The sequence below is a fragment of the Buteo buteo genome, chromosome 4 (genome assembly GCF_964188355.1).
Source record: "Buteo buteo chromosome 4, bButBut1.hap1.1, whole genome shotgun sequence".
In the NCBI taxonomy this organism is placed as follows: Eukaryota; Metazoa; Chordata; class Aves; order Accipitriformes; family Accipitridae; genus Buteo; species Buteo buteo.
Window position 1 is genome coordinate 46507281 of NC_134174.1, and position 18785 is coordinate 46526065.

General features: G+C 39.5%; 1 protein-coding gene across 13 annotated transcripts in view; it reads left to right on the forward strand.

Annotated features, from left to right (window-relative positions):
• USP54 (ubiquitin specific peptidase 54) overlaps nt 1-18785 on the forward strand; it is a 115828-nt gene that overhangs the window by 75350 nt on the left and 21693 nt on the right. For 9 of the 13 annotated variants that reach the window (XM_075025800.1, XM_075025801.1, XM_075025788.1 and 6 more), the window contains 9 exons: nt 518-667; nt 1976-2144; nt 5457-5627; nt 9702-9833; nt 10165-10545; nt 12063-12297; nt 13747-13886; nt 15005-15178; nt 18257-18376. In XM_075025800.1, the coding sequence (XP_074881901.1) occupies nt 518-667; nt 1976-2144; nt 5457-5627; nt 9702-9833; nt 10165-10545; nt 12063-12297; nt 13747-13886; nt 15005-15178; nt 18257-18376 (1672 nt within the window). The remainder of the gene's footprint in view (nt 1-517; nt 668-1975; nt 2145-5456; nt 5628-9701; nt 9834-10164; nt 10546-12062; nt 12298-13746; nt 13887-15004; nt 15179-18256; nt 18377-18785) is intronic. The other 4 variants (XM_075025795.1, XM_075025796.1, XM_075025794.1 and 1 more) reach the window with 3 other exon arrangements.

Below are 18785 nucleotides of genomic sequence, written 5' to 3' on the forward strand. Positions count from 1 at the left end.
CTTTCAGCCTGCTGATGACTTCAGTTCATCTTTTCTGTGGTGTTGTCATAAACTTGTCTTTGCTTAAGTCAGAATAAATGCCAGCTGTTCGCTGTCAGAACCACTTTGTTTCTACAAAGCAGAGAGGAATGAATCTTTTAAACAGTATGTGATATAATCAGCAAGCATGACACAAAGAATACAAATTTTCAGAATAGAACCACACTTCAAATTCTGAAGAGGTATTATAGCATTGTTGTAAAGGTCCTCCTTGAAGTACAGCCACAGTCTTGTGAGACTGACTTGATTCTTGAGCATCTGGTGAGTTGGTAGGAGTCCCTTCCTAGCCTGTGTCGGTGAGTTTGCTTATACATTAGTTAATTACTTAAGTATTTATTGCCTTGTTTTCTGTATCTTTTGAAGTAAAAACCTGACACCTTTCTGTAGTACTTTGAGGTCTTTAAACATAAAGCAGTCTGTAAAATTCTGGGCATTTTATTAATTTCTCCTTTCATTTTTCTTACCTCCCTTCTTGAAGCTCTTCTTCAGAGTAACTGATGACAGAGCAAAACACTCAGAGCTGTATTTAGTGGGAATGATCTGTTACTATGGAAAACATTATTCTACCTTCTTCTTCCAAACTAAAATCCGCAAGTGGATGTACTTTGATGATGCTCATGTCAAAGAGGTGAGAAAATAATGTTTAGAAAAATAATCTGTTAGAAATTTGTTAGCTACTTTTGTGTAGATCCATATTGTTTTCTACAGATTTTGAGAAATTTTGGCTACTTTTCCACTCGAGATCCATAAATCTGTTGCTCCTTTTTCTGAGTGACGTAAAGGATTCTCAAAAAAGCATACCAGAAATCGCAGAAGCCCTGTTTGTAGTTCTGTCCTGTTGGCTGCCAGTCTTGCTTTTATGTTGTTGTCTGAAAACCTACAGTTTGCTTGTGAACACAGCTAATGTACATCTCTTTGCCTTGCTGACACGCAGTATAGCTATTTAGTGGCCTGCTTTTTGCGTTCTTTGTTGAAGTATCTAGATGTCAGTCTTCCCTCGTGGTTGCTGCCAACAATGAATTTTCTGCTTCTTTTGTTAGTGCTTCCCCCCCACCCTTTTCACCAAGTGTGAGGTCCTTGACATTAGAGATACCAGTACTGTGGTCTTGGCACGCCATTATTACATCCCATTAATTTGGCGTTATTTCACACCACTGTCCTTTTATTCCTTCTAGTCATAGAAGCACAAAGATGAGAGAGGAAAATTTTCTCTTGTAGTCATGCCAAGCACAGTCTCAAAGGGAAAACTCTAATCCTTGCATTTGTTCAGTCACATTTCTCTACAGCAGAACTTTGCCAAGGATAGGTGCTGCAGTGCATTAGTAGAATACTCATGTATGGAGCAAATTTATTGGAATAGATGTTCAATATATTAGGTGAAACCTGTAGTAGTACATGGGGAAGATTTTTGAGATTAATATAACTATATCAATCATTGCCTGGCCTATCAAAATGCTTGCAGAGGTTCTGTAACAGCAGAAATATTCACACACCAAAGAGTTTGGCTTTGACCTGAATTTGCTGTCATGCTGTTGATGTCTTTTATTGTTTATTTTGTTTATGCTGATGGATGGATGAAGAAATTTTGTTAATTTTTTCTTTTTGGACTGATGCAAAATTAGAACATTTCAGAGGATGGCAAGCTTTTTATGGGGGGAGAAAAGTCTGAAAGGGGAGGATTATATTTGCAGTCATATTTTTCGCAGGAATTGTAATTTGTTTAGCCATAAGATGGTGAATACCTTGATTTTAGTTGGGTTGTTTCCAGAGCTTTCTTGGCGAGTCCAGTTCAATGCTGGATATAGAAGGAGTTAAAGAATGTCAGTGGAAAATCAAACTCTGAAATAAGCATGAGGGGAAAAAAGAGAGCTTATTATAGAAAATGATGACAGAAAACCTTTCTTGTGCATTTTTTTAATTATTGTTGTTAATTCAGATTGGTCCAAAATGGAAAGATGTTGTGACAAAGTGCATTAAGGGTCACTATCAGCCTTTGCTGCTGCTGTATGCAGATCCAAGAGGAACTCCAGTGTCAACACAAGACTTGCCCCCTCAAGTGGATTTACAGCAATATAGCAGGACTTGCTATGATAGTGAAGACTCCGGTAAGCAGTCTGGACTATATGCTTTATACCTTTATGCTATAATGTTGCATGTAAAATTGTTCTTCTGTTTTGGGTGTGTTTTTGTTAGCTGGAGTCCTTTATTGCTTGTCAAAGCTGATCTAGAATTCTGAAGAGGACTACCAGTGTTTCACCTTTGAACTTCTCTCTCATTCCATGACTTTGTTGATTGTTTGGGTAGTAACCCTTTCCAAAAAGGTTTGGAGAAAGAAACTGGGTGGGGATGTGGGATGTGTGTGTGAAGGACCTGTTGTGGCATGGGCGTAGAGAGGAACAATAACTGATGACTTCAGTGACTTAAGTTCATAAATCCATCAGCAGTTCTAACAGGAAGGGAACAAGACCAGAGATGCACGAACACACAAAAATTAAAGGAACTGGCAGAATTAAACTCAGGAGGGAAATTAAGGAAAGGAAATACTAAGGAAATGTCATAAATTAGTCCTTTGCTAGGATGGTGGATGTATGTGGGGGGGAAGGGGAAGAAATACCATTTAATTAAAAATAGACAGAATCAGTGCAGCTTCTCTTCAGCCTTTGGCTTGTCTTTTACTCAGATAAAGCAGCGCAAGAGATACAAACTGATTTGTGGGAGACTGAAGGGGAAAGGATTCGCAAAGACTTATGCCCATAGATCATGTTTACTTCTTCATTTTTCATGGTCTGTTTTGCATCAAAAAAGATCTACAGCTGTAGATATGTAGCACTTAACATCTCAGAGGCCTTCAACATGTTGCTACTTCCTGAATTCTTTGTATTAATGGTAGTCCGTTGAATTAGAAAGGTATGTCCAAATAAGGTGCTTCAGAGGTTAGAACTTGGTCTGCTCAAGATATCAGTAGTCGTCTGAACAGGCTGTTGGTTTAATGAAGTTCTGGGTATTGTTGGATATTTAATCACACCATTGGAGGTTGTGGCCTCATTTAAAGAGGAATAGATAAATTCTGAGAAAGATATGCAATTGCAATTGAGATAGGGTGAAAATAAAAAATGGGTCTAAGTTTATAGTGCAAAAGAAAGTTTATAGGCTTTGCAAAAGAAATTTGTTTCTATTTTGGGGTGTTTGCAGAGAATATCCTGAGTTGGAGATGAGTTTATAAGTTGTCAAGAACAGCAAGGCTAGACTAAAACCGGAAATACAACCTTTCTTCCAGGATTTTAGCCTATTTATACAACTGTAATTCCAAGAATATTTTATGGTTTTCCTGGCCAGTAGCTAACTTTATGCTTCCTGGTCAATGAATCTGCAGAGAACATCTGCTGTCTCCTTATTTATGTGTTGACAGTCTACCAGTAATGAAGTAAATCTCCGACTCCTCTTAAAAATAAATGCAAATAAAAACACTGGCAAGATGACCTTCACTTCTCAGTTGACAAGATGCCTTGCAATTTATAAACCTATCTTCCTGTTCTGAAAAAGATGGGAAGTCTGGAGGAGGAAGAGGAGGGTCTTCAGTGCTATATATCAATTGTGAGCACTTCTACAAGCGTCAGGGTAATACACACTGTAAATTTGCCTTGCTGTTCTGCTGGTTGATCTCCAGGAAATACATAGATAACCCTTCTGCTCATTGTCTCTGCAGTATCTAATATTATTGTGTTCTAAAATTACTTCAGGAAGCTGAATTAAAAAAAAATAAAATAAAAAGCTGTTTCCTTTCAGATAGAATTCAGAAGGCTGTAGTGAGTAACCTGCTCTTTTATTTCAAAAACACTTGGTGAGTCCTCAAGGCTTATTCTTGTAGTCTGCAGTGTTCAATGTTGATACCAAGCTCTTGAGAGAATTTGTGAGATTATTGTAAGCTGAAGTGCCAGCAGAAATTGTACCTTATACATTTTCCTGTCAAATATAAGTGAGTTATTTTCTAGCCTTTTTGATATCCAGAGTTTTCTTCCCTAATATACCTTTTTCAGAATGGCCTTTTTGTCTCTCACTAAGCGTAACTACAGCTTCTGGATTCCTCAGTGTTATCAGATATCCACAGCCCATAATTCAGAAATGAACAGAGATTGCTTATTCTTAAGCTGTTAATCGCAATATTGTACCTGAACTTTTGTCAGGGGAATCTGATAAATGCGTCTAATCACATCAAGATCTGATACTACAAATTATGGAGGAAAGATTGTCAAAGATGCTGCTACGAAATGTTGTGAAGCTAAGTGCAAACAACTCCTCGTAATGTTTTTGATTTTCTGTTGAATAAAGACTTCAGTTTACAAATTGTTTTCTAGTACTCAGTTCTGCAGCACTGATTCTGGTTGCCTACATTCACCTTTCTTTCTGTGACCGTTATCTCCTTAACAGCTGTATTCTATATTTCTTTAGATGAATAAGATTTTTAACCAGTAAGGAGGTGGGGGGAAGTTTCTGATTTCAAAAGTTGTTAGGCATCCTTAAATAGGACATCAGGTACAGGACTTGCTCTCACTGAAAATGTGAATTGCCCTCAGGCTGAGTGTTTGCAATTAAACTTAAGAACTGCTTCTTTAATTTCTTCTCTCTTCTTTAACTTGTCCCCTGAGAAACGAGTACAAAATTAATATCCTGTATATTCAGGAGTGTATACATCGCATATATAAAATGGCCAACAGTCTTCAAACTGTTCAAATTTTTAATTTTATGTACTGAAAGTGGTGGGAGGAGGTTATCTTTTTCTCCTCTTTTAATGAGTTTAGTACTGTACTGAAGTTGAATCATGATGCTTCATCCTTCTTAATATTCCAGTTGTGCAGGGGATCAATGCTAGCTTCTTGACAAGGAGCAGGTTACTTTGCTTTAGATAATACAATTTCAGTATAAAGTTTCACTAGATAAGCTTTTGATTCATAATAGATGAAATGTGTTAATTATTATAACTTGTGATGTTCTTGTTACCTGTATTAATAATTTGGACTTGACTAATTTTTTAACTTTGACTTCCCCTGAAGCAGTGTATTTCATGTTTAAATTACACTTGACAGTGTCAAAAATTAATGAAAAATAATTTGAGTGTGGTACTAATGTGTACTTTCAGTCCAGTGGATGTAGTTTAATTTTGCATGTTAAAAGGATTTGATAAATATGGAGTTGTCAAAGAGAAAGAAGTAAAGGCTTGCAGAAGGAATGACACTCTCTCCCCCTCCAAAGGAGAGGACCTTTCCCATAAGCTCTGGCATCCTTGAATCTGAGTTTGTATGTTTGGTACTCAACAGTTTTTCTGTTAACTTCTGTGTAGTTTCCTCTGGTTTTTTAGCCTCTCATGACTTCTATAATAGCCCAGAAAGATTGCAATTTGATATTGCTTCCTTCCCTAGGGAGAGAACCTTCCATCTCGAGTGATACCAGGACAGATTCCTCTACAGACAGCTATCCTTATAAACAGGCGCACCATGAGTCTCTGGTCAGTCACTTCTCCTCTGACTCGCAGGGGACAGTCATCTACAATGTGGAGAATGATGCAGCTTCACAAAGCAGCAGGGACACAGGTAGCAGATACCATTATATCTGTGTGATCACTGTTATTAAATATGATGACTGTAGTGGAGTCCAGTGAAAAATCTCTCTCTATAAAACCTAAAACAGGATAGGGAACAGTGTTTAATATCCTAAATGTTTTTGGTTTGTAATGAACCGTTGACATTCACAAAAAATAAGCGTAATTTTAAACGTCTTGTTGACTTCTGTAGACTTGTATCTAGCCAGACAAACATTTACAGACATGTTTTCTGTTATCCACAATCCTACCTGCTCTCTTTGTTATATAATTCAGTAAGTTGGAGTCTGTACATTGCCATTTTACGGTTTGGTAAGCGTTGTGTGTGCTACTTACTCATCTATGGGCAGTTACTTCATTTCAGGAGTTGTAGCTGTCTGAGAAAGGTGTTTCATCACCAGACTCTGTCATACCTGGGCACTAAGGACTTTCTATGTAAGTGGGTGTTGGTAGTATTTACTGCACCAGGGTGGAGCATAAGATTATTTCCTGCCTGTGCCATGAAAGCAAGTGAAGTGAGAATCTGCAGTGAGAAGGCAATGTGTATATATGTTCCTTTGGGCAGCTGAACAGTCAGCCTGAACACTCTTTAGTTGAAAAGAGGTTAACTGGAAGTCTGAAGGCTTAGATCTCATCTATTACTCATGCCCAGTGACCCTAGTTAGCATGTTTCTGCATACAGTAACTTTTAACTTCTAACATCACTTCTGAAAAAGTAGTGCATGAGTTAAGGTGAGACTTCTCAAGCATCAGAAATATGACCTGCTACGTCTGTGTGAAAAGTTAATTTATTGTGCCTTAAATAGACCTTCTAAGAAGATGAGAGTTGAATCAGCAACTGTTGCACCAGAGTGTCAACAGCTTTGTCCTTTTAGTTGCAAAATAGTTGCTCTCTTGTATTCTGATGATATATGCATACTTGGTTCATTTGAAACAATCTATGGTACAAATATTTTTCACATCAAATTCCAAAAAGGAGTTTCAAGTTGGTTTTCTGTAGTAGTCTTTGATTCTTCATCAGAGGTCCAAGTAAGTGTAATACATGGTTTTAGATAGCCCAACAGTACTTTTGATGTTTTAGCAAATACTTAATGCTGTAGGTTCCAGTCATAGTCCTAGGTGAGAAAGAACGGAAGGTTGGAGTGGAATTTGAGTGATGAGGAAACAAAATTTATGTTGATCTTCAGAGTACGAAGATGACAAAATTGAAAATGCTGGTGGAATACTGTTTATATAGTCTGCAAAAGTGGCACAGCTTTTATTGGATTAGGTTCCTCCTTGCAAAACTTGCCATGCAGAAGTCAGCAGAAGAGGGAGGGTAGGGGGATGGTTGCAAACATGTAAGCATGAAGTTCAGCATGTAACCTTTTGTTCTATCATTTTTAGTGACTTTGTCCTTCTCTTTTTCTTTCTTCTCCTACTGATTCTATCCTGTGTTAGTCCCTTCAGCTTAGCCCATCTCTCCACCTAAATTTAGTTGTCCTCATCTTCCCTGATTCAGCCTTAGCTATAGTCAGTCTGTCCCCTTAGCTAGCCACCTGTCTGGGCATTTCCCCTTTTTTTTACCTACCCAAAACCTTTCCAAAAAAGTCAGTCTGCCAACTCATACAACTGCTCAATCATCAAATGCTGATCTGTGGGGCTATAAAGAAGCCATCCACATTGACCTGTCAACTGAATCGTTCTGGGCAAGAGCAGGATTCTTCATTTAATGGCCATTTAGCCATTACTCCAGCCCAGAAAATTACGGATCCTATCCCACATCGTCCTCCGGGGAAGGACCACCATTGGGTCATATGACCTCAGGCATCTGGGTACTTCAGAATGGGGGCATGAAGAGTGGCTGGATAAGCCCTCTTTTGCTCCTACCAACCTGTGCTGCTGAGAAAAATGTGCGTATTCTGGCTGCCCTATACACACAACTGAGATTTCAGTGGGAGGGAGTAAGGGGCATTCTGTCTTAACCTGTTTGATTTATTCTCTTCTCTGACATATTCTTAGACATGCACACAAGCCCTACAAAACCAAACTTTTCCTTTGAATATCACTGTTTGCTTATGAAGCCATCTCACCTCTGGAGGATGAGGTTTTTAAGTGATACATTCAGCAAGGGACACCTTTTAAGTGTATGATTGGGCACTCAGACAGAAATCCTGGCTTGTTATTTCAGTGAATTAAAAAAAAAAAGAATTTAAAGTGTTAGCTAATATTCTTGGGATTGTAATTCCTATATTAATACATTATGTTGGATTTAGTCTTTGTTCCAGAGGGACCAACTAAAGACAACAAAGCCTGTGTCCTGCAAACTTTTGTTTCTTGGCATCTCCTCCATGGCTATTAAAAGTCCAGTGACAAGAGGACTAAATTTGCAATTTACGAAAGGAGGAGAAAGTATTTATGCAGAGCTAGCAACCTTCATTCTACAAGGCTAAATTGGGCTCTGATTAGTCTAGGCAGACCCTAAGCTAGCTCCAGTAGCACTAAATATCTTTAAATAGTTCCTGTTACAGTACTTGAAGGATGCTACCAAGCACTCCCTGTCAGGTTAAAAGAACTTTCAGGGGAAAAATGTTTGACTAGAGAAGTTGTACGCTCTGAAGTGAAACGTAAGCCTCTTGTATCTTCTATCTTGAGGGTATATATACAAGGTATAAGATAATACTGTACTTTCAGTACCTAAAAGATGTGTGACAGTCCATGCTGTGAAGGCAAAAAACATTCTCCTAAAGCACTGACTCATGCTCAGTCACCTAAATGCTGCACTTCTTCTGTCTTCACTGCCAACATTTCTCTTTTACTTCCTTAATTTCTTTTCTTTTATATAATCTGCTTGTTTCTAAAGAATTTGGCTACAAAATCACTCTCCACTTTGCAGATTAATAAAAATGCAACTCTTGTATAGCTTGCTTTTTGTTGTTTGGATTCCTTACCATGCATTTATTACAGTATCTTTGTAGCGGTTGTAGTTGAAGTGAATTATTTTTTAACTGTTGAATGTACAACTTTATGTGTAAAATCTGCTTTAAATGTTGTTGATTTTTATGTTAATTTCTAGAGAAGGGGGAAGGCTTAGAACAGCCAGCTATGTAGTCTGGGGACTGTTAATCCACTAATTGGGTACTAGGGATTTTCCTTTCCTGTCATCCTGTGCAGCTGAAAGTTGGTGATATAAAGGCTAGAGAAAAGTCTTTGTAGCTTATTCATAAATTCCCTTCTTATCTTGCATCTCTGTTTGGGACCACTCACGTGAGTAAAGCCATGCGTGTGTTTGTGCTTGCAGGTTTAGGACTGTGAATGTGTGAGAACGATAAAATTAAGAAAAGGCAAAAGTCAAATACTCTTAATTCACATTTGATATGAGGAAATGGGGAATAAATTGTGTGCAAGAGAAAATATTAGTGCTCAGACACATGAGCTGTATTAAGGGAACGTTGTCATGTGTCAGCTGATCCATGTTGATGGTTTGTGTGTATGCTCTTAGCTTGTGGCAGATGTGAATTAGCTGACTTAGTCCTTGAGAGCCAACTGGGGCTTTTTCACTGTACACTAAGCCAACTCAGATTACTTAGTATTTGCTACAAGTGAAGAGAGTGCAAATAGATAGTTAGTGCAGAGCAGCTGATGACGTGCAGTAATTCATTATTACACGGTAACTTGTTTGTGTGTTTGAGTCTTCATTCAGCAGAGTAATGTCAAGCAAGCTGTCCTCGGGATTTTCATGTTCATGGCTGTTAAAACTGAAAAAGTATTCAGACAGCAAGAAAGTGGTGTCCTTTAGACTATTAGAAGATTAGGCAGAGTCAACTTTTTCCTCTTCCTGTGGATGAGCTCTCATAAACCAGATTCCTTGTAGGGGCTGTATTGCTCTTTTATGACCTCAAAAACAGAACATCCTCCCCAAGACAAACCCCAAAACTTTTGGATACAAAAACTTACCCAAACATGCCAGTTAGCGTTGGAGTGTCTGTAGCTCCTAAGGATCAGGAGAACCCTGCTGCTTTTAGCACACAAGACCGCTCAGTCTGAAGGCTCTTGTCATCTCTACTGTGTTATTCTGTTCTTCCAGGGCACCTGACTGACAGTGAGTGCAATCAGAGGCATGTTTCCAAAAAGGGCTCGCTGGCAGACCGCAAAAGGAGTTCTAGCCGGTCTAGGCGAAAAGGAGATGAGGCTCAGTCATCAGGATACCATAGCGAAGGCAAGAGATGTTACTTTATGTCAAATATCAGTATCTCTTTCTGCATGTTTTTAAGATCCTCAGTGTGTACATGCATTTCACTCCTTTTTTCTTACATCTGTGTCTGTATTTGTCCTGTCTTTGCTTTTTTTTTGTTTGGGGGCTGTTGGTTGGATTTTGGGGGGGCGGGGGGGGTTGGTTTTGGTTTTGTTTTTTCTTTTATTTTGTTGTGGGGGACCAAGGGGGTGTTTTGTCTTTTACTTTTCAAAGTCCACATGACGATGCTGCAAGTAGAGCTGCTGGTTTAATCTGAAGTTATTTTTGTGGCTTTTGCTGTCTCTGTAAACTGCAGGAGAAACCTTGAAGGAGAAACAAGCCCCCAGAACTGCCCCCAAACCATCCAGCAGCACCAGCAGGCTGAGGGAATTTAAAGAGACAGTGAGCAATATGATCCACAGCAGACCACAGCAGATTTCGCAAACCATCCAGAATTCTCCTCGTGGAGGGAGTAGTGTGGATCAGGCAGAAACACGACCCTCAAAAAGCCTCTCTGCACACTCTCGAGACTGGGAAGTGGAGAGTACCAGTAGCGAGTCTAAATCCAGTTCGTCTAGCAGGTACCGGCCAACCTGGAGACCCAAAAGAGAGTCTCTGAATATAGACAGCATCTTCAGTAAAGACAAGAGGAAACATTGTGGCTACACTCAGCTTAGCCCCTTCTCTGAAGAAGCAGGTAAGCATTTGAGGAGAAAGATTTATTTCAGAATGTGTGGAATTTATTATATTCCACTATCCAATTTTGCTTAAGTAAAGTAGGAAAGTGAAATTTTGAATGTGGCATTTAGGTCAGTGGTGAGTCTTGTCCTTGAAGGCTAGTTTCTGTGTATGTGATGTTCATGTTGCATGTATGATACTTCTGTTTGCTTTGTATGTGCTAAATTTCACATGTAAGGAAAATAGTAAGGGAAACATTACTGTCTGTGCTGCTTAAATGGACACAGAGCTAGCCTGCTAAGTATCTGAAAGTTCATCCCTTGGAATGGCCCTTTGCATTGGTCTGTTTTTTTTTTTTTTCCTCTGGCTCATCATGGTATTTTTGCATGATGGCTCAGACTATGGTGCAGTGAGTACCTCATGTGTCAGTGCTGAGTTCTTGTTGTGAGGATAAGAGCCTGGCAGCCAGTGATGATTTATCTGGGACCATTTTACACCATAGCACCTATGGAACTAGTACGTAAAGACTTTGTCCTCAGCTTTGCTGTTTTTGAAGGTAATAAAATTGTTGTGAAACAACTTTAGGTATCTTTTGTTGCCCCTGCCCCAGCCCCCTGCTTCCCTTTCCACAGTATGCAAATGAATGTAACAGTTATTTTGCTCCCTATCAAGAGGAGGGTAGTCCTGAAACTATAAAGAGTGTGGAGAGCAGATGTTTACCAGTTCCTGGGTTTTATGCTGTTATGCTACTGGAGCTGCTGCGCTCCCATCTTGGAGTGCTTGAAGGACAGTGTGTGGATGAGAAGGAAGAGGTTTGTGTGACTGGCAGTAGAGTTGTGGTTAGTAAGAATGCTATTGCAGAACTTTGGGGGCCTGGAGAGAGAGGGGGACAGATAATACCGACTAGAAGGAGCTGAAGGTTGAAAAGAATTGGGAAGCATAAAGCAATGTGTATAGGGAAGGTGAAGGGAGAAGAGAACACAGCTCCAGGGAAGGAAGCAAGGGGAGCAAACGAGGAAAGTGGGAAGACACATTGAAATCAAAATAAGGAAGAACTAAAAAAAGGAGAAAAAGTTTTCCTTTCCTCTCTGAACTAATGTTATATAAACTTCATCAAATCATAAATGGCAAAATAAACAACATAAAAAGTGCAGCATCTGAAGTAGATATGACAGAGTATAACAACGAATATAAACTGGAACTACTGCTGGGTATACTGTAAAATGATCTTAGACAAATTGTTATGGGGAGGAAGGGATTTTCTTTCCAGACTGGATTGTTACCTGGGCGGGAATATGGTAAATTATACTAAAGGGGAGAGATTCAAAAATAAATTTGTTGAATAGATTATTGCATAATATTACTAGGAATGCTGTAAAAGCATTGTTGGGTTTTTTCCTGCTTAATATTGCTAGTTTTACACCAAATTAAAGGCAGTCCTTCTGGCTGATGGTTGAGAAGCTAACATATGTATAGATGATTTGCTGGTATTGAAGCTTGGATCTTCTACCAAACTATACTCTTTTATCTTGACAGGTAAAGAGTTTATTGAGAATGAGGTGAAGGAACATGCTGTTCAAGAAACAAGATCAAGCCAGTCAAATGTCAGATACAAGTGTGGTGTACTAGGCCGGGACACCCAGCATCATATGGTGGATCAACATCCTCATCTAATACAGAGGATGGAGTCTGGCTATGAAAGCAGTGAACGCAACAGCAACAGCCCAGTTAGTCTGGACATGCCCTTGTCTGAAAGCTCAAGCACCCACAGGTAGATTTCAACAAACTTCATTTTTGGAGTTGTCCTGGTTTCAGCTGGGATAGAGTTAACTGTCTTCCTAGTAGCTGGTACAGTGCTATGTTTTGAGTTCAGTATGCTAAGAATGTTGATAACACTGATGTTTTCAGTTGTTGCTAAGTAGTGTTCAGACTAAAGTCAAGGATTTTTCAGCTTCTCATGCCTAGCCAGCGAGAAAGCTGGAGGGGCACAAGAAGTTGGCACAGGACACAGCCAGGGCACCTGACCCAAACTGGCCAATGGTGTATTCCATACCATGTGATGTCCCATCCAGTATAGGAACTGGGAAGTGGGGGCAGGGAATCACCGCTCAGGGACTAGCTGGGTGTCAGTCGGCGGGTGGTGAGCAATTGCCCTGCGCATCATTTGTACATTCCAATCCTTTTATTACTACTGTTGTCACTTTATTAGTGTTATCATTATTAGTTTCTTCTTTTCTGTTCTATTAAACCGTTCTTACCTCAACCCATGAGTTTTACTTCTTTTCCCGATTTTTCTCCCCCATCCCACTGGATGGGGGGCAGTGAGTGAGCGGCTGCATGGTGCTTAGTTGCTGGCTGGGGTTAAACCATGACAGGAGTGATTTGAAGTTTGATTTCTTTTCTGTAGTTACATAATGATATAGAACATTTTTTTAAAAAAAAAAGCAAACCAGTGCTCCTAGCTTGTAATACAGGTTTATCGGGGCAAGGGAGAAATAGAAGGGAAATAGGAATCTGCATGCGTTTGATTCCTTTTCTTGTCAGTATATTGTTAACTTACTGCTACTGAGAAGGAAAAGAAATGAGGTTCGATTGAGTGAGAAATGTTGACTAAAATGATGCATCTGAAGTAGTTGTACCCTTAGTTTATGATTTAAAAACTCAACTAAAATATCAGACTTGGTGCTTGTCCTTTGAACAGCTCATAGACATTTTTGTTTCAGTTAAATCATCGCTTGGTAGAAGCCCTGTACAAAATGAGAAATCAATAGTTTTGTGTAGAACTCTTTTGACATTTTCAGTTAGAGAGGTTCATTGAAGTCTTGCAAGGTACTTGCAATATTTATATGCAAAAATAAATAGCCAGCACAATGTGTTTCTCTCCTTGGCTTAGGAAGCTTCAGGCAATCACAAACCAAGACTGTTTATGGCCGCAGTAGTAGATTTTCAGTTTTAAGAATCTGTTGAGAACAGCTGTCAGACCACGGGTTTAATATGCATTGCATACTCTTATGGAGGAGAATAGAATTACTGTCCTCCCCCTTGTTAATTTTCTCCTTCCTTGTTTCTCCCAAGATTTTCTTGTGGTAGTTTTTTTTTTTAATGAAATTAAAATGCAAGTAAATATTTATGTGATGATAAAAAAAAGGTAGATATAATTTCTGCTGGAGAGATTAGTAGAATGGTAAACTATAATTCTGTAATTGCTCTCTTCTTGGAGGGACATTCATATGAAGCGAGCAGGTGGATTGGTTCCTGCCTGGCGTAACATCCCAAAGTCTCACAGCAGCAGCATCTTGGAAGTGGAGTCTACTTCACCAGCTGGGAGCTGGGCAAACAGCCCACACACCATTGGAAATGGTAAGATACAATTCCTTGGTAGCAGTGGTTTTGCAAGGTAAATTGTATTGGAGTCATTCTTTACTTTCTGGATGTTTATCTTCACAGTGAAATTATGAGGAAAGGGAAAAGAAACATTGAGGAACATAACAGAGTTTTGCAAGATATAACTTAGAAGATTTTCCAAAGGGGATTGCAAAAAACTTTGTTGGAATATTTCTTTGATTGTGTTGCTCTGACATTTTTTGAGTATTGACTTAACTGATAAAGCTATTTTTCCTATTCTTTCCCATAACTCAGAATTCTGCCATCAGTGGAAAATACCTTCCTAAGCATAACTCATAATAACTGAGTAGGATTGACAAGTCCTGAAAACAAGCTCATAATGCTATAAAAAATTCAAAATTATCAGAAATGAGAATGGATATACATGATAGTTTATTCCAGAGAATGACTGGGGAAGGGAAAGGGAGGAGGGGAGACACTTCTTGGATACAGGTCATAGTTGAAGTGAGAATGACTACTGACTGATTTCTGCTGTGTTGACTAGGATATTGATATGCTTTATTTTCCTCCCATTTTCATCTACTTATGCAGTTTGATGAAAAGCATCTCAGTTGGAATCCATTTTACTTACTAAAACTAATGATCTGACAAATTTGATGTAGCATTATTTACAAATTATAAGCACAGGAAGAAGCCTCAAGATTTCAGCATCAGCTTAGGGTTATCTCTTCCAACGATTCTTTCTGTTCCATTTGCTGTTTATTTGGTCAGTGAATCTAGGGATGTGCTGTGCTGCAGGGGAGCTTGAAGCGATACTGCGGCATTTTGGCCAGTCATTGACACAGAGAAGGCAACTGGAAACCAAATGGCTTGGGCAGGGTTTTAAAAGTAAAATTTAACAAAGCAAAATTTGTGGTCAGAAATTCTGTGGTCTTTGCTCGGTCAGTCCAGTCTGTTATTTTCTAACGTTCATTGTATTCTCCATTAATATTTCTTTGTCTTTTAAGGGATACTTTTAAGAGATCTTACTATCAAAAATTTGTGTTTGGTTTGTTGGGTTTTTTGGGGTTAGGTTTTGGGGGGGGGGAGGTTGTTGGTTTGGGGTTTTTTTTGTTTGTTTGTTTGTTTTTTAGGTGGGGAGATGTTTGTCCCTTTAAAGAGTGAACTGGATGAACTGCAAGAGGAGGTGGCAAGGAGAGCGCATGAACAAGAACTGCGCAGGAAAAGAGAAAAGGAAATGGAGGCAGCAATGGGTTTTAATCCCCGTCCCAGCAGGTTCATGGATCTAGATGAACTGCAGAATCAGGGTAACTTTTTGAATGCAGTATATTTTGCAAGACTGTAGTGCTGAAGTTTTTTGAACCTTTGAACTTAATTTCCTATTTTAAGTCTCTCTGTCTCTCTCTTTCTCTCTCTCTCTCTCTCCATTACAATTCTGTACCTTCAGTTAGTGAAATACCATCAGTTTCAAACCTGTAGGATGTGAAAAAACTGTTTGGTATTTTGACCAAATTCCTTCTTAAATGAGGCAAGAAAGTAATGCAGAGGTGTTTTTAATATATTTGCAGCTTTCCATTTTTATGGTCATATGCACCACTACTAGTATTGATGTCTAGATTCAGCTACAAGGCTTCAAGCAACATCTTGGAATGAGCATGCTGTTTGTACCTTTTGGATGCCTCAGGTCCACCTGCAGCATAGCTTGTTTATTTAGGCCATTGGTTTGTTTCTGATTGTTTCTGGTAGCATCACTGCCCTAAGCAATTCTGCTTGTTCTGCCCTTGTACTTTCCACTCTTTTCTCCCTGCTCAGCTGTGCAGCCACAGTACAGGCATGGGAACAAGTACTGTGGCAGACTTAAGCTGGATCTAATTGAAAATCTGAGCTTGGTGGTTTAGCTTACATATATTTTCTAAGGAAAAAGAATTGAAAAAAACATTTTAAAAGCCAAATACTAAGCTTGATTGTCTTTTCCATGACTCCTCATGTTTCTGGCAGGGCATGGCAGCAGAAGAGGTTTAAATGGAAAGATGGAGCTGCCGCAAAGGGAACTTGGTGACAGGATTCACATTTAGCACCTTTGTTTTAGCCAGTAAGGGGAGTCAGAGAGAAGGTGGGATGAAGTGCCCTGACCCAGACAAGAGTGAAGCCTGAAGCCTGGTAGAGCATTTAATTGGGGGTGCGTTTTTGGGTCAGCAGAGCCAAGCAAGGTGTAGTAAACACCCAGGCTCTGCTCCCACAAATGCATGCATGACTGGGGCAAACCCTCTGTAGCCTCCTGTGTTGCTAGGCCTCCTGGCATCCCTATGCTGCTTGCTCAAACGTGTTGTAGATGAGAGTTGAGGTGCTGGTTTGCTGCTAGAGGACAGAGAGGAAAGAGAGGGGCACCCCATGGCAATGCCAGTTCTGGGCACAATACAGCCAGTGCTCTGCAGCCTACAGCCATGCCAACTGCTCAGCAGCCAGAATGTCACTGTGCCAATGGCAGCTGAAAAATATGATCTCTATGAGAATGTCTGACCATGGGAATGTTTTTATAATTTTTGCTGACCATCAGTGAGCCACTTAGTCTTTACAGTCCTGCTGTGACCTGCCAGTAACTAGCTGAAAAATTCTGATGTACTAGAGTAGACAGGTATCTTTTTTTTATTAGTATTAGTGTTTACTTTTGTAATGTAAATGCTAATGATGTAAAAACTGGAAAGTAAACATCTATTGTTGAGCACGAGGATGTTGTCATCTTTGCTTCTCCTGTCCGAAAGAAAATAGTATATTCTCCAAGACATTACCCCTCTTGCTTAGCTTTTCTTTGTTAAAAAGAAAGTAAACTACTATAATGCTTAATCAAAAAAGACTTCAGTAGAATGTTTGAGGAGTTTACAAGCATTGACTTGAGATCTGGGAAAATTTTTTTGGTTTTTGGTTGGTTGGTTGGTTTTTTTGTTTTTTGGGGTTTTTTTTTGTTTTGTTTTGTTTTTTATTCCTTTTAAGTCTTTCCCCACCCCAGTCAGAGATGTAATAGCTTAACATTTAACAGACTGCTTGACTGCTTGGAAGGCTTGCTTGTATGCAGAACTCCAGAACACTTGTGACTCATTTTCCCCTGAAGTAAACTGCGAAATTCATGCAAAGAAAGCTAACTTTAGTATACTGGCCTTGATTACAAGCCTCAGTAGCCTTGATTTTGAAACTGAATGTGCTGCTTGATTAACTCACTGCTCTAACAACTCACTTCTCTCTGCAGTACTTGCTTTTTGTGCGAGTTCTTTGGGGTTTATGGTGTAAGGGAGTTTGTGTTGCATCTGTGCACAAGGGTGTTGGGGAGCAGGCCAGGCCATAGCATATGTTATGCAAATTGAGAAAACATAACTTATTGGTGGCTGATAAAGATACTCATGTTCTCTACCACAATGACAAAGACATTCCATTAAAAAATCCCACCCCTAAACAAAACAAAAAGTCAAGTTTTATTTTCTGTTTTCCCCTGCCTCATTTGAATGCGTGCATTTTAGTGCATAGTTTGCATAATGCCAAATAGGTGACACCAGATTGTTTGGACATTTCCTACTCTCAGAACTGGATGTTCTGATGCTAGGATGCAGTTTTCATCTTTCTTTCTCTTCTGGGTCCAAGGATGATTTATCCTTGTCTTCTCCAACACTGTTTTCTAAATTGCTGCAAAAAGAATTCTTGACAATTGTCCCTTTCTTCTCGGCTTCTTAGACCTGTGTTTTTTCTCCTAAAGCTGCAAGACCGTTGCATTTTCATATTCCATATGTCTCTTTCAGCAGTTGAGTGTGTCCACCGAACACATGTTTGTAGAAGTATTTCGTGCAGGCATTTACACTCACGCTCAAGTCTGAGTTTTGTTCCCCAGACATCTCAGTTGTTTCAGTTTGTTTCTGTTTTGTATGGAAGTAACTGGATATCTGAAAGACAGATGATTTTTGGCAGGGGACTTAACATACAAGGAAAGCCCTGACCTGCTGTATTTCTTTTACTGATACATTTTGGTTTAGATTTATTTCTAAATTTAGATTAATTCCTACTTGACAGAAGTCATGTGAACTGACTCTGTGATTCATCTATACCATCTTTTGTACTGATTTAGACTGTTGAAAATAGTATAAGAAGCCAGTACAACTCTCTCAAGTAAACAAAATTTGAGAGAAAAAATCTGGTTCACATTGTTTTACTGTGTGGATGTCAAGCATATCAGGGTGCTCAAATTGTACTTCTGCTTAGGGAAGGTTAGGTGGTGCGGTCTGGGATATGTGCAGCCTCTGCGAGATTCCATATGTGGAAGAATTTGGCAATCATGGACGGGATGAGGGTGAGGGTTCTGCAATGAATGAAACCAAAATGAAGGGTGCTGCCCATTGCAGGGAGGAGTGATGGCTTTGAGAAGTCGATGCAGGAGGCAGACTCAATCTTTGAAGAGTCGCTGAATCAGGAGCAGAAGGGGGACTGTGCTGCAGCTTTGGCTCTCTGTAACGAAGCTATATGTAAGTAACTAACCGCCTGAGCTATTGCGCTTTTGACAGTTTACTAATACCACAGAAAAAAGTCTGAAACATTGAATCACATTAAGGGGTCAGGTAGTAATATAGGGATCTAGCTGGTCTTTAGGAATGTGCAGGGAGACAGAACCTTTCCTTTTTACAAGTATTCCCTTTTGAGGATTTTAGTCCTATTTGTCTTCATATCTGTTTTTTTATTGTTTGTTCTCTCCAGCGCTATGGCACCTTTTTGATGCTAAATGGTGTGTTTCAGCAAGCCCCTAGTAGGTAACCCTCTCTGCCACTTGGTCCTCAATTAACAATTTTTTCCCATCCTTGGGCCAAATTACAAAGGGCATTAAGCTCCCCTGTTTCTCATGGAGGGTGTAGCATAGGAAGAAAATGGTGGCCCACT